A 16,255-nucleotide genomic window follows, 5' to 3' on the forward strand; every position below is an offset into this window, starting at 1 on the left:
TTTACTGTCTTTAGCTGGACCTTTACTAAGACTCACTCAAGTCTCAGTTTTGAGCATTCCTCTCAAATTGCTTTCAGATAATGCTTGATTCTCTGTCCATTAACAATGAACTTTTTGTCAAATCAATATCCTGAAGCTCAACATATCCATATGGTGACACTCCTGTAATCACATACGGACCCCTCCACCGGATTTGAGTTTTCCTGGAAACAATTTGAGCCTAGAGTTGAAGAGCAGAACTTTTTGTCCTGGCTCAAAGACTCTGGTTGACAACTTCTTATCATGCCATTTCTTTGCCTTTTCCTTATACATTTTTGCATTTTCAAAGGCATTGAGTCTGAACTCCTCTAGCTCATTTAACTGGAGCAATCTTTTTTCACACCAGCTAACTGAGCATCCATGTTTAGGAATCTGTTGCCCAGTAGGCTTTATGCTCCAGTTCTACGGGCAGATGACACCCTTCCCATACACCAGTTGGTATGGAGGTTCCTATAGGAGTCTTGAATGCTGTTTTGTATGCCCACAGAGCATCATCCAAGCTCTTTGCCCAATCCTTTCTTCGGGCTATCACAGTCCGTTCTAGGATTCTTTTTAGCTCTCTGTTAGAGACTTCAGCTTGCCCATTTGTCTGTGGATGATACGGAGTTGCCACTTTATGGCTGATTCCATATCTAACCATAGCAGAGTATAGCTGTCTATTGCAGAAATGAGTGCCCCCATCACTGATTAGTACTCTGGGAACACCAAACCTGCTGAAGATGTGTTTCTGGAGGAATTTCAGCACGGTCTTGGTATCATTAGTGGGTGTAGCAATTGCTTCCACCCACATAGATACGTAGTCCACTGCCACCAGAATGTAAGTGTTTGAGTATGATGTGGGAATGGACCCATGAAGTCATTCCCCATACATCAAACAATTCTATCTCTAATATCCCTTGTTGAGCATGGCATTCCGTGAGGCAAGTTACCAGCTCTTTGGCAACTATCACAGTTACGCACAATTCTCGGAATCTTTATAGAGAGTAGGCCAGTAGAAGCCACATTGGAGGACTTTAGTGGCTGTTCGCTCACTTCCAAAATGCCCTCCATACTGTGATCCATGGCAGTGCCATAGGATCTTTTGTGCTTCTTCTCTGGGTATGCATCTGCGGATTACTCCGTCTGCACATCTCTTAAAGAGATATGGTTCATCCCAGAGGTAGTACTTGGCATCTGAAATTAATTTCTTTCTTTGCACTTTGCTGTACTCCTGGGGTATGAACCTCACAGCTTTATAATTTACAATATCTGCAAACCAAGGAGCTTCCTGAATGGCAAAGAGTTGCTCATCTGGGAAAGTCTCAGAGATCTCAGTAGAAGGGAGGGACGCCCCAGCTACTGGTTCTATTCGGGACAGATGATTAGCTACTTGGTTCTCTGTCCCTTTTCTGTCTCTTATTTCTATATCAAACTCTTGCAGAAGCAACACCCATCTTATTAGCCTGGGTTTTGAATCCTGCTTTGTGAGTAAGTATTTAAGAGCAGCATGGTCAGTGTACACAATCACCTTGGATCCTACTAGGTAAGATCTAAACTTGTCAATGGCATAAACCACTGCAAGTAATTCTTTTTCTGTGGTTGTGTAATTCTTCTGTGCATCATTTAGAACACGGCTAGCATAATAGACGACGTGCAGAAGTTTGTTATGCCTCTGTCCCAACACTGCACCAATGGCATGATCACTGGCATCACACATTAATTCAAATGGTAATGTCCAATCTGGTGCAGAGATGACTGGTGCTGTGACCACTTAGCTTTCAGGGTCTCAACGCCTGCTAACACTGTGTGTCAAACACAAATGGTGTGTCAGCAGCTAGCAGGTTACTTAAAGGTTTTGCAATTTTCGAAAAATCCTTTATGAACCTTCTGTAGAATCCTGCATGCCCCAAAAAGCTTCTGATTGCCTTAACATTGGCAGGTGGTGGTAATTTTTCAATTACCTCTACCTTTGCCTTATCCACCTCTATTCCCCTGCTTGAAATTTTGTGCCCAAGGACAATTTCCTCAGTCACCATAAAGTGACATTTCTCCCCAGTTTAAACCAGGTTAGTCTCTTGGCACCTTTTCAGGACAAGTGCTAGGTGATTAAGACAGGAGTTGAATGAGTCTCCATATACTGAGAAGTCATCCATGAAGACTTCCAGAAATTTCTCTACCATATCTGAGAAGATAGAGAGCATGCACCTCTGAAAGGTTGCAGGTGCATTGCACAGACCAAAAGCATCCTTCTGTAGGCAAATACGCCAGAAGGGCATGTAAATGCTGTTTTCTCTTGGTCCTAAGGATCTACTGCATTTGGTTGTAGCCTGAATAGCCATCCAAAAGCAATAATAATCATGACCAGCTAGTCTTTCTAGCATTTGGTCTATGAATGGTAAAGGAAAATGATCCTTTCTGGTGGCTGTATTGAGCCTTCTGTATCAATACACATACGCCACCCTGTGACTGTTCTTGTAGGAACTAGTTCATTTTTTTCATTATGAACCACTGTCATGCCTCCCTTTTTGGGGACAACTTGGACAGGGCTCACCCAGGGGCTATCAGAAATAGGATAAATAATCCCAGCCTCCAGTAATTTAGTGACCTCTTTCTGCACCACCTCCTTCATGGCTGGATTTAGCCTCCTCTGTGGTTGGACCACTGGTTTGGCATTATCCTCCAACAGGATCTTGTGCATGCATCTGCTGGCTAATGCCCTTAAGATCACTTATGGACCACCCAAGAGCTGTCTTGTGTGTCCTTAGCACTTGAATCATGCTTCCTCTTCCTGTGGATTTAAAGCAAGCTTATAATCACTGGGAAAGTTTCACCCCTCCCAGAAATGCATATTTCAGGGATGGTGGTAGTGGTTTGAGTTCAGGTTTGGGAGGTTTATCCTCCTCCTGAGGAATTTTCGAAAATTCCTTTGTTTCCTGTGGTTCTTTTTGATCAGGCTGAGCATCCTTGAAGATGTCTTCAAGCTCTGATTCTAGGCTCTCAGTCATATTGATCTCTTCCACCAAAGAGTCAATAATGTCAGCGCCCATGCAGTCATTTGGTGTGTCTGGATGCTGCATAGCTTTCACAGCATTCAACTTGAACTCATCCTCATTGACTCTCAGGGTTACTTCCCCTTTTTGTACATCAATGAGAGTCCGTCCAGTTGCTAGGAAGGGTCTTCCTAGAATGAGGGTTGCACTTTTGTGCTCCTCCATTTCCAGCACCACAAAGTCAGTTGGAAAGGCAAATGGCCAAACCTTGACAATCATATCCTCTATTATGCCTGATGGATGTTTAATGGAGCCATCAGCAAGTTGGAGGCATATCCTGGTTGGTTTGACTTCTCCAGTCAACCCAAGCTTTCTGATAGTGGATGCAGGTATTAGATTGATGCTTGCTCCAAGATCACATAGGGCTGTCTTGGTGCAAGCGCCTTCTAATGTGCATGGTATCAGAAAGCTTCCAGGATCTTGAAGCTTTTTTGGTAAGCTTTTCAGAATGACTGCACTGCATTCTTCAGTGAGAAACACTTTTTCAGTTTCTCTCCAATCCTTCTTATGACTTAAGATTTTCTTCATGAACTTAGCATAAGAAGGTATTTGCTCAAGTGTCTCTGCAAACGGAATCTTTATTTCAAGAGTCCTTAGATAGTCTGCAAAGCGGGCAAATTGCTTATCCTGTTCCGCTTTGCGGAGTTTCTGAGGATAAGGCATCTTGGCTTGATATTCTTCAACCTTAGATGCTGCAGGTTTATTCCTTACAGAAGTGGTTGAAGAAGCCTTTTTAGAGGGATTACTGTCAGCACTCTCAGGTGTCTGATCCTCCCTTGGCGTCTGAACGCCAGGATTGGGTGGAAAATGGGCGTTTAACGCCAACTTTTCCCCATTTTCTAGCGTTTGAACGCCAGAACTGGGCAAGGAATGGGCGTTTAACGCCAGCTTTCCTTCCCTTTCTGGCGTTTGAACGCCAATAACATTCCTCTCTGGGCTCTTACTGTCCTCAGAGGGATTTTGAACAGTGGTTTGGTTATCCTCTGTCAATTGTTCTTTATCTGATTTTTTACTCTTTGGAGTGATGTTGTTCAGTGTCTTCCCACTCCTTAATTGAACTGCTTGACACTCTCCTGTTATCTGTTTAGACATCTGCTGTTTTGCTTGATTCAACTGCAGTTCTATGTTCTTGTTAGTAACTTTAGTTTCATGGAGCATCTCTTTAAATTCTGCTAACTGTTCTGTCATCAGGAATAACTGTTGATTAAGCTCAATCATCTGTTCCTGAGGATTAGGATCAGTGACTACTGCCATGACATCCTCTTTTGGGGAGAACTCATTGCTAGAGTATAAGTGTTGGTTTCTAGCAACAGTGTCTATAAGCTCTTGAGCTTCTTTAATTGTCTTCCTCATGTGTATAGATCCACCAGATGAGTGGTCTAAAGACATCTGAGCTTTTTCTGTAAGCCCATAGTAGAAGATGTCTAACTGTACCCACTCTGAAAACATTTCAGAGGGGCATTTTCTAAGCATACATCTATACCTCTCCCAGGCATTATAAAGAGATTCATTATCCTCTTGTTTAAAGCCTTGGATGTCCAGCCTTAGCTGTGTCATCCTCTTTGGAGGGTAAAAATGATTCAGGAATTTGTCTGATAACTGTTTTCATGTCTTTATGCTTGCTGTAGGTTGGTTATTCAACCACCTTTTAGCTTGATCTTTTACAGCAAATAGAAACAGTAATAGTCTGTAGACATCCTGATCCACCTCTTTATCATGTACTGTGTCAGCAATTTGTAAGAACTGTGCCAGAAACTCAGTAGGTTCTTCCTGTGGAAGACCGAAATACTGGCAATTTTGCTGCACTATGATAATGAGTTGAGGATTTAGCTCAAAGCTGCTTGCTTTGATGGGAGGTGTACAGATGCTACTCCCATATGCAGCTGTAATGGGGTTAGCATATGACCCCAGAGTCCTTTTGGACTGATCAATCCCACTTAGGTCCATAATGGACAAAAGGGAAATGATAATGATTGCAAACAGATAAATTTTGTTTTTTTTTTGAGTCAAACGAAAAAATAGAATAAAACAAAAGAAAATTAAAATAAAAATTCGAAAATCAAAAAGAAAATAAGATCAAAGCAAATTGAGAACTGAATCAATTAGTTAATTAAAAAGATTTTGAAAATAGCAATTAAAAGATATGATTGAAAATTTTTATGAAAAAGATTTTATATTTGAAAAGAGGAAAGAAAAACAACAAAATGACACCAAACTTAAACTTTTCAGAAAATCAAACACTAATTTTCGAAAATTTTAAGGGAAAAACACAAGAGGACACCAAACTTAGAATTTTTACGGATCAAAAAGAGACTAAAGACATGCAAATTCGAAAATTAAAAGAAAAACAAAAGCATGCAATTGACACCAAACTTAAAATATGAAACTAGACTCAACTAAAAGACTCTAAACTAACAAAAATAAAACAGTCCTAATCTAAGCAACAAGATAAGCCGTCAGTTGTCCAAACTCGAACAATCCCCGGCAACGGCGCCAAAAACTTGGTGCACGAAATTGCAATCACACTTTGCAACCCCGCACAACTAACCAGCAAGTGCACTGGGTCGTCCAAGTAATACCTCACGTGAGTAAGGGTCGATCCCACGGAGATTGTCGGCTTGAAGCAAGCTATGGTTATCTTGTAAATCTTAGTCAGGATATCAGAAATTATCAGGATTGATTGTGAGAAGCAAAAGAACATGAAATAAGTACTTGTTATGCAGTAATGGAGAATAGGTTGAGGTTTTGGAGATGCTCCATCTTCTGAATCTCTGCTTTCCTACTGTCTTTCTTCATCAAACACGCAAGGCTCCTTCCATGGCAAGCTGTATGTAGGGTTTCACCGTTGTCAGTGGCTACCTCCCATCCTCTCAGTGAAAACGTTCCTATGCTCTGTCACAGCATGGCTAATCATCTGTCGGTTCTCGGTCAGGCCGGAATAGAATCCATTGATTCTTTTGCGTCTGTCACTAACGCCCCGCCTGCTAGGAGTTTGAAGCACGTCACAGTCATTCAATCATTGAATCCTACTCAGAATACCACAGACAAGGTTTAGACCTTCCGGATTCTCTTGAATGCCGCCATCAGTTCTAGCTTATACCACGAAGATTCTGGTTAAGGAATCCAAGAGATATCTACTCAATCTAAGGTAGAACAGAGGTGGTTGTCAGGCACACGTTCATAGTTGAGAATGATGATGAGTGTCACGGATCATCACATTCATCCGGTTTAAGAACAAGTGATATCTTAGAACGGAAGCAAGCATGATTGAGTAAGAAACAGTAGTAATTTCATTAATCCATCAAGACACAGCAGAGCTCCTCACCCCCAACCATGGGGTTTAGAGACTCATACCGTGGAAAGTACACAAAGAAACGTGTAAAGTGTCATCAGGTACAGATACAATGTCAAAAGATCCTATTAATAGTAAACTAGTAAACTAGGTTTTACAGAAATGAGTAAATGACAGAAAAATCCACTTCCGGGCCCACTTGTTGTGTGCTTCGGCTGAGCATTGAAGCTTTCATGTGTAGAGACCTTTTCTGAAGTTAAACGCCAGCTTTCATGCCAGTTTGGGCGTTTAACTCCAAGTTTTATGCCAGTTCCAGCGTTAAACGCTGGAAATTCTGAGGCTGATTTGCCACGCCAATTTGGGCCATCAAATCTCGGGCAAAGTATGGACTATCATATATTGCTGGAAAGCCCAGGATGTCTACTTTCCAATGCCGTTGAGAGCGCGCCAATTGGGCTTCTGTAGCTCCAGAAAATCCACTTCGAGTGCAGGGAGGTCAGAATCCAACAGCATCTGCAGTCCTTTTCAGTTTCTGAATCAGATTTTTGCTCAGGACCCTCAATTTCAGTCAGAAAATACCTGAAATCACAGAAAAAACACACAAACTCATAGTAAAGTCCAGAAAAGTGAATTTTAACTAAAATCTAATAAAAATATACTAAAAACTAACTAGATCATACTAAAAACATACTAAAAATAATGCCAAAAAGCGTACAAATTATCCGCTCATCAGTCCCTCAATCAACCACGGGCCACCAAGCATGACCTTCTCACGATCTTCACCTGCATCGAATTTTACCATGAAGTACCCAAACCCCACATCAAGCAGATCAAAGCCACCTTTGATGCGCCAAACCATCCGAAGCTTCTGTGAAAGAGCTGTGTAACTATAATTTTTATCAAAAACTTTTATCACCAAAACTTCTCGATAAGGCTCTGCCAAACAAAGCTTGGCTTCTTCAGTGAAGTTTACACATGGAGGTTGGGGATCGCCCTGCTTGCCCACCACTGTCGCTATACTATCCCTAGATAGAGATCCTGCAAGTACAAAGGCTTTCGATTTCTCTGAACCAATGACTTTATCTCTAAAGGAGATCTTTGTATACTTTGAAAAACCCTCCTTGGCACCGGATGCACCCCCACCCACACTCTCCCCCTTATCTCTTCCGACGGCATGGCCGCCATCTTCACTGTATTTTGCCCTCAAACGCTCGTTCCCGCTCTCTCCTTCTCTCATTCTCTCTGAGTATGGAGTACGTACTCTTTCTCTACTAGGGTTTTTTTATAACTGAATTTACTCGCCAACATGTTATGTGCCAGTTGTTCGTTTCCTTCTTCCTTCTTTTCCTTTAACATTTAAAATAACAAAAGCAATATCAATTTGTTTATTATAATATTATGTTATATATAAACTAAAATTAATTATTAAAATTAATTATTAATATAAAATATATATTAAAATATAAATATATATTAAAAATAAATTAAATCACATATATTTTTATATATAAATATATTAATAATTAATTTTAATATACGAATAATATTTTTGTTATTATAATGTTTAACCAATCAATGTTACTATTTGAATGATCACTAATTATGACTAGCCTAATGGTATGGTCCCAAGTTTCAGATTCACAATTTTTTTTATTAGAGTTAATCTGTGTTTTTCTTTTTTGATATTTTCACAATGATATATTTCTAGTTAGTTTTATATGTTTATTTTATACCTATTGTTTTTGTTCTTATTGAAAATTAAAAATTATTTATAGTTTTTAAAATCAGTATAAGTTTAATTAACTCAAAATATTAGAAGTGTTATTATTTTTGAATATGGATAATTTCTCTAACTATGTCAACCCAAAAGAAAAGAAAAACTACTTTGATAAATTTAAATATAAAATATTATATACACACAAAAAATCAATCATCATATAATTATATATAAATATATATTATTTAATTTATTTTTAATATATATTTTATATTATAATATATATTCTATATAAATAACTAAATTTTTGGAGTTAAATCCAAAATAGTTTCTGAGATTAGCGTTTTATACTAAAATCGTCCCTGAGATTCTAATTGCACCAATTACGTCCCTGAGATTGAAAAAAATGCACTATATTAGTCTCTGACCTATTTTTCACTAACGACGTGATGACATGGCATGATGACGTGGATTGTAAGTGACACGTGTCACTTCATGATTTGGCCACGTGTAATGATATGATGATGTGGTGACCAGTGACACATGGCATGCTGACGTGGATGGTTGTGCCACGTGTCACAATGTTATTTGGCCACGTGTCATAACAGTATCTGTCCACGTGTCATCCATTATATCATCATTGTATATGCACCAAATTAGTCTCTCACTTTGCATTAAGTGACTCATTTTAGTCCCTGAAATTGAATGTCGTGCACCAAACTAGTCCATTCACCAGTTTTTTTTCATTTTTTCGATAAATTCAAAATTCACAATATTTTTAATGCATTAATTTCAATTCTATTTTTTCACATGTTTTTCAAATAAAAGTGTTTTTATAAAATATTTTTTCTCTTACGAATACCCTAATCGCCGACTTGGAGTTGACGTGAAGGCTTTTCAAACACCTTCACTACCATCTCTGACCTCTTTTCAGTACTTTTATAAAATATTTTTTCTTGCAGATACCTCTAATAGCCGCTGTCTTGGAGTTGACGTGAAGGTATTTCAAGCTTCCCTCATTATCATCTCTGATCTCTTTCGTCTAGACTGCAGAGGTCAAATGTGGTAGTGAAGGTGCTTGAAGTTCCTTCAATCTAGCTCATTTATACATAACAAAAACGTGTATTTTATAAGAAAAAATTATTTATTTTAATTATTAATTTCTTGTTAAAAATACATGTTTTTTATGAAAAAAATGTGTCTAATCAATCATATAATTATTTTTTTATAATAACGTACTTATATATTACAAAATTTACCAATGTTAAATTATTAAAAAAATTATATAATTAAAACAAAAATCTTAAATTTTTTTTATAAAAGCACTTGTATTTAAACGATATATGAAAAAATAGAATTGAAATTAGTGTATCCAAGATATTAAAATTTTAAATTTAAAAAAAATGAGAAAAAATTGGTGAAGGGACTAGTTTGGTGCACAACATTCAATTTCAAGGACTAAAATGAGTCACTTAATGCAAAGTGATGAACTAATTTTGTGTATATACAACGATGGCATAATGGATGATACGGGACGAATACTGTTGCGACACGTGGCACAACCGGACACGTGGTCAAATAACATTGTGACACGTGGCACAACCATCCACGTCAGCATGCCACGTGTCACTGGTCACCACATCATCATATCATTACACGTGGCCAAATCATGAAATGACACATGCCACTTATAGTCCACGTCATTATGCCATGTCATCACGTCGTTAATGAAAAATAGGTCAGAGACTAATATGGTGCATTTTTTTCAATCTTAGGGACGTAATTGGTGCAATTGAAATATCAGGGGACGATTTTAGTGTAAAACGCTAATCTCGGGACCATTTTGGGGTTTAACTCAAATTTTTGTATACAGATGGTTAAAATAAATAGTATTAGATTAAAAATGTTAATTATATAATACTTGTTTGAACGCTATTATTTTGATAAAAAAATATTTTTTAATGAAAAAAGATTTTTTTTAATTTTTTAACGTGTTTAGCAAATTTTTAGTAATAAAAATAAAAACACTAAAAAAATAAAAAAAGAACATCTTTTTTTAGAAGTTGTAATTTATATCTTTTTTTAAAGATTTTTTCTCTTAAAAAAAGATATTTTTTATGTAATAAATCAACAAAAAAATATTTTAAAATTATTATACCCAATATAATTGATAAATAAAAAAAAATTTTTATATGAGATATTCAAATATAAAATTATTTTATTTTTTCATAAAATCTTTTAAAAAGATAACTGTGAAATTTTTTTTTTTTTAAAGCTCATGATCTCAAGATTATTATTATTATTAAAAGGAAACTTATTTTTGAGAACTTGGATTAAGTATTAATGTATCATCTTTTGGTTCAACCTATCACTAGTAAGTGAACTGTAGACTAGATCTATAAGGGATAAAGATCTGAAAGAAAAAGTAAGAGAGAGATATAGGAGTCAACAGAAGCAACGGTCAAGATGAAAGGCGCACTGTGGAGAGCGAAAGAGAGAAGCGGAGTAACATTTACCCTGAGTGTGTTGGCCAGTGAGACACAAAGATTCGCTTACGCAACGCCCAACAAACATAAAGTGCTCAGACACAGAGTGGGAGAGAAGAGAGAGAGGACTCTCACGCCGATGAAGTTCACCGGCCACAATGCCACCGCCACCCAGCGCGGAGGAACCGGAGCCGGAGGCGGAGGCCGTGGCCGGAATCTCCTCGTTGGTGTGAAGTTGGATCCCTGGAGCCGGGAGCTGCTGACGTGGACGCTCCTCAAGGTCGCCGAGCCCGGCGACGTCGTCATTGCGCTTCACGCCGTCTCCTCAGGTCCCTCTCTCGCTCCTCTCCCTCTAGTTTCTCTTCTTTCTGGAACTTTCTAGAATGTAGCTTATTTTTTTCTCCTTTTGTGCAGAGAATGCTGCATCTATGCTCTCTCTTGTGAAGGCTTTTGATTCAGTTCTTGGTGTGTACGAAGGCTTCTGCCACTTGAAGCAGGTTCACTTGAACATTTATATTATATTTTAATTAAGTAATTAATTTTTTTTGCACTTTCTTAACGGTTTATCTGGAATGCCTAGAATACGAGGGAAAGAAAATGAGCCGTTAAAACTAATGCCTGTTAGTTACTTTTATTAATCAGAAAAACCTCAGGTTGTCCATAACGCTTTTATGTTCATTGTCATTTTTTTTTTGGGGGACTAGGTTGAGCTGAAGCTTAAAGTGTGTAGAGGCACATCGGCGCGGAAACTGCTTGTGCAGGAAGCGGAATCTCTTGGTGCTGATACGGTTATTTTAGGAACTTCTCAGAGCTTTTACGCGCTCCGGTCTTCGGCAGCCATTGCCAAATACTGCGCAAAGAAATTGCCTAAGTGTGTATCTGTATTTGCTGTTGATAGTGGCAAAGTTGCATTCCGCAGAGAAGCTACTGTTATGAGTAGTGATCAAGGTTTTTATCTTTCTTACCCTTTGCTCTATATCCACTCGGTACAAAGCCACTTTTATTTCAGTTTCTGTTAGTTTAACTTTAGTTATGTTGTATTGCGTATTTGTCTTCATGTGTAATAGTTCGATATCAACGTGGACTGCAATTTTATTGATAGATTTATTTATTTTTAACTTTCGTGGCAGTAAAACTAAATGCAAGCCCCTCCTTCATAAGCAAATCTTTAACGAAAAAGAGAAGCCAGAAGAGCAATGAATGCTGTGTACGGCTGTTAGTGTTGCCAGATAGTTCTACAACCACACATAAGGAGGGGTTGGCTGATAGTCATAGACAGGAAAATTCACTGGCTTTAGTGCCAATTCAAAAGCCTGATGGTGCTTCTAATTATTCGATTCCGGTGGTCAAATCAGACTGTTCAAAACCAGATAGTTCTGCAGCTCTACCTAAGGAAGGGTTGAATGATAGTCAGGAAAATTCACTGGCTTTGGTGCCAATTCAGAAGCCTGATGATGCTTGTAGCTATTCGAATGCAGTGGTCAAACCAGACCGTCTAAAACATGGTTGGTTGCTACTGCGCCAGGTGTTTCTGCCAAAAAGGAATAAGCAGAAATCTTTGGTGAAAAATACCCCTTCTTTTCACATGGCATCAGAACAACCCAACTCTCCTTCTGCTGTAGTCCATGTTGATGAGGAACAGAATATTGATCCTATTGGCGATTGCAACCTAGATGCAGAGAGTGGTGCCATTGTGCCATATGAATCGGATGATATTGCTACTCCTTCTCCACTTTTTTGTCATTCCAGTGTCACTCCTGAAGAATTGTTGGCCTTACAAGAGAAATACTCATCTTCCTGCAAATTGTATAGTTTCCAAGAACTTGTATCCGCAACAGCAAACTTCTCGAGTGGTTTGTATTAATCAGTCTAATATCCTTTTGCCTTCCCCCCCCCCCCCCCCCCCCCTTGCTGCTGCTTGTTTGTGATATCTTCTGATATGTTCTCTTTATTACATTTTCAGAAAATTTGGTTGGAATAGGTGGGTGTAGTCATGTTTACAGAGGATGTCTTGCAGAGGGCAAGGAATTGGCAATCAAAATTTTGAAGCCATCTGAAAATGCTATAAAAGATTTTGTTAAGGAAATTGAGATCGTCACAACTTTGCATCATAAGAACATAATATCTCTATCTGGATTTTGTATTCACAGCAATAATTTACTACTGGTTTCTGATCTTTTATCAAGGGGAAGCTTAGAAGAAAACCTTTATGGTAAATACTTGTTTGCCTTTTTCCTCTAGCAATTACCTTAATCTATTTTTTTGCACCCCTCTAATTTGCATTTCTTCCTTGTGTTTTCTGTTTAAGGCAACAAGAATGATTGCAGGGCATTTGGTTGGCAAGAGAGGTACAAGGTAGCTGTGGGTGTAGCTGAGGCATTAAACCATCTGCATAATCGATCTGCACATCCTGTGATCCATAGGGATGTAAAATCTTCTAATATCCTTCTTTCAGATGATTTTGAGCCTCAGGTATTTGAACTTATTTTCGTTCCCATGCTTCGTTAATTTTTTCTACTTTCAGAATCTTCTCCCACTTGGTCTCAATTTTCCACATCCCTAAGCAACTAGTTTATCTGTTCAGCTGTCAGATTTCGGACTGGCTAGTTGGGGTGCTTCTTCATCCCATACAAGTACTGATGTAGCTGGAACTTTTGGGTACATAACAAGTCCTCTGGTTCCTCTTTTGCTTTGTTACCTATAGTGTTGACTGTCCCTGAATATTTTCACTTTTATCTGGCAGATACTTAGCTCCTGAGTATTTTATGCATGGTAAAGTGACTGACAAAATTGATGTATATGCTTTTGGTGTTGTACTTCTTGAGCTTCTCTCAAGTAAGAAGCCAATTAATAATGTATGTCCTAAGGTCCAACAGAGTCTTGTTACGTGGGTACGTTCACTTTTCCATGTTCTATTTTCAGCATCTACCCATGCATCCCATGAGACACGGGTCCTAATATTTGGAAATCCTTGTGGTTGATGACAATATGCAGGCAACGCCAATTTTGAAGGAAGGAAAGCTTTCTGAGTTACTTGATCCAAGTCTAGGTAGTGATTACAACCATTCTCACATTCAAAGAATGGTTCTAGCTGCGACTCTTTGCATTAGACGATCTTTTAGATGGCGGCCTCATATCAGCCTTGTAAGTCTGGCCTGCTCAGGTTTTCTCTACTTACCCTGCCTTTTGTTTTAAATATTTTCATGTATGTTTCCTTAATTACAGATCTTGAAGCTCCTACAAGGTGTTGAAGAAGTGATAAGATGGGCAGAAGAAGAAGTTAATGCATCGGAGGAGCTTGACAGATTAGATGGGGAGCCAGTTTCAATTGATATTCAGTCGCATCTAAGCCTTGCTTTGCTGGACATAGAGGATGATACAGATTCAATTAGTAGCACTGAGCAGTTTATATCAACTGAAGACTATTTTAGGAGAAGATGTAGTCGCTCGTCAAGTTTTGCCTAGAATGTCGTCGCAGTACTGACAGATGTCTATATTATGTGTTTTCTTAGGTTAGCTTTCCAAATTCTGCAGCAATAATGCAGGTTGGCTCTTAGGAAGAGTAATCCCAAAAGTTTTGGGGTTTAGGTCTCTGTTCATATTTTCCACGATATGGTTGTAGTCAGCTTCCTCGCACTTAATGTCATTTGAGCTTTTTTCAGCATCAAGTATTCAAGTGTATAGATTTGACTCGAACCACCAACCGTAAGTACTTCTTAAAGATTCTATATCTTTTTGCTCTAATGCTCTGAGCCTCTGATATTCGTGGTCCACCTGATTGTCGTCACGTCTCACGTGCAGCTCCTATCAAATGAAAAAATAAAATCAAAATCATTAGCTTATTCACAATTCTAATTAGGTATTTGACTATTTAATTTGTTAGGGTGTTTTTACCAAAGATACTGGTAAATTGATTTAATTAATGGTTTAAAATTTATTTTTAATTTTTTAATTTACTACTTTTAATTACAAATAAAAATATTAAGACTAACTTTTAATAAAAAATAATTAGTATTCATTCAAATATAATACAAATATAAATAAATAACTATCTAATATATCTCAAATATCCAAAATTAATTTTTTAAGAGAAATATTAGGCAGTTATTGGAATTTATTATTTTTTATTATTATTTAGCCATCAATTCAATTTCTCTCAATTTGGATAAACTTTTTAAATAAATTCTTTTGAAAAAAAATAAAATATAATGACTTTTATTAATAGCAATTTATGAATAAGTTATTTTCTATTTAGATTTTGTTATAGAAATACTTATTTAAAACTCGTAGCGTTTGGATAAATGACTCAAACAATACAATTTTTTTTTATACAAAGAAAATAGATATTAAAATAACGACGATAACAAATACCTTTTAATATTGAATGTTGATTTTATATAACCTAATCCTACTTGTTTTTAAATTGTTTATACTCATAATTCAAACCGGTCTCTTTCAAGAACTTTATTTTTAAATTTATCCAACCAGTTTTGTTAAAATGTGTTCTAGATTTATTTCCAGTCACCATCTCTTCTTTATATATTTTTATGGATATAATATATTTTGTTCATTCCAATCAATTTTTTTTTCGGACTTGCCACTTTCATGAATTTGTTGAGGAAGAACGTAAAAAAAATTAAACAAACATTTCGTACATGAAGAGATATATAAAAAAGTGGAGAGATATTGCAAATAAGAAAATGACCTTATTGAGAAAAAAAATGGTGGAAGGTCAGTACTTTTAGCAGATAGAACATTGTTTAAAATGGTGGAAGGCCAGTACTTCTAGCAGATAGAACATTGCGTGAAAATAATGGTGGAGGGCCAATATTTCCAGCGGAAACAGAAAATAGCAGCGTAATAGTCTAATTTATTTTGAAATCCAAAATTTTCTTTTAGTAGGAGTGATAAAATAACTCCTGAGAAGGAAGAAGTCATATTTTTTTACTTCTTCAAAAGCTCTCAATTAACTTCTCGAAAAATTAAAAGCGTTTTTTAAAAATGGTACCAAACACGCATAATGTAACTTTGGAAAAATTATTACAAAGGGTCGTTAGGAAGATTTAATTATTGAAAAAGACCTTTAATGTTAAAATTATTTAGAAGGACTAATTTTATAATATTTAAAAAAAGGACCAAATCTTTTTTGTGAAGAGACAAATATATCCTTAGATTATTTATTTATTTATTTTTTTTTAAACATATTTTTTTCTAATTATCTATCATACTCAAATTCTTATTCTTCATCTATAACTCATAAAGACATTTGTTACTGCCAATCACAAAATATAAGTCCTTACTAATGTCTTACTATTATTATATATAGAGTAGTCAACAATGAGCATCAAATAATTCATTCAAAACTTGTGGAATTTGTTTCGAGATCTCTTTTTCCAATTATTCAAAACTTAGCCTTTGAATCAAATGCACTAATAGGTGCTGATCTAATTGGTCTCTGACATGAAATATTTGTATACCTTTGTGGTAGACACCCGACTGCTAACAGGTAAGTTGATTTTTCAATACTGTATTTGGTATATCCTTGTAGAAACATTGCTATTGAGTAATATGTTTTTTTCAAATTTGTTTTTAGATTCCTCGAAAGCAAGCAAGTCCTGAGAGGTAATAGAGGTTTACTCGATAGCAATATTTCTGCAAGGTCATTAGAAAATCAACTTACATGTCAGGTGTC

General features: G+C 36.9%; 1 protein-coding gene across 1 annotated transcript; it reads left to right on the forward strand.

Annotated features, from left to right (window-relative positions):
* Nucleotides 1-10,654: 10,654 nt before the first annotated feature.
* On the forward strand, nt 10,655-14,307 carry LOC130969344 (putative proline-rich receptor-like protein kinase PERK11). Its single transcript, XM_057895018.1, has 10 exons — nt 10,655-10,892; nt 10,978-11,060; nt 11,268-11,511; nt 11,694-12,416; nt 12,527-12,775; nt 12,872-13,035; nt 13,148-13,221; nt 13,307-13,454; nt 13,558-13,707; nt 13,789-14,307. The coding sequence occupies exons 1-10, from the start codon at nt 10,703-10,705 to the stop codon at nt 14,026-14,028; spliced, it is 2,265 nt and encodes a 754-aa protein (XP_057751001.1). The 5' UTR covers nt 10,655-10,702; the 3' UTR covers nt 14,029-14,307.
* The last annotated feature ends 1,948 nt before the right edge of the window (nt 14,308-16,255 follow it).

This window comes from Arachis stenosperma, chromosome 3 (genome assembly GCF_014773155.1).
Source record: "Arachis stenosperma cultivar V10309 chromosome 3, arast.V10309.gnm1.PFL2, whole genome shotgun sequence".
Lineage (NCBI taxonomy): Eukaryota > Viridiplantae > Streptophyta > Magnoliopsida > Fabales > Fabaceae > Arachis > Arachis stenosperma.

Bases quoted from the DNA above. Each gene is read 5' to 3' on its own strand.
- LOC130969344 (XM_057895018.1), top strand. From the start codon at position 10,703: ATGAAGTTCACCGGCCACAATGCCACCGCCACCCAGCGCGGAGGAACC. The intron at 12,776-12,871 runs GTAAATACTTGT...TTTCTGTTTAAG, and splicing joins CTTAGAAGAAAACCTTTATG to GCAACAAGAATGATTGCAGG. The intron at 13,708-13,788 runs GTAAGTCTGGCC...CCTTAATTACAG, and splicing joins GGCGGCCTCATATCAGCCTT to ATCTTGAAGCTCCTACAAGG.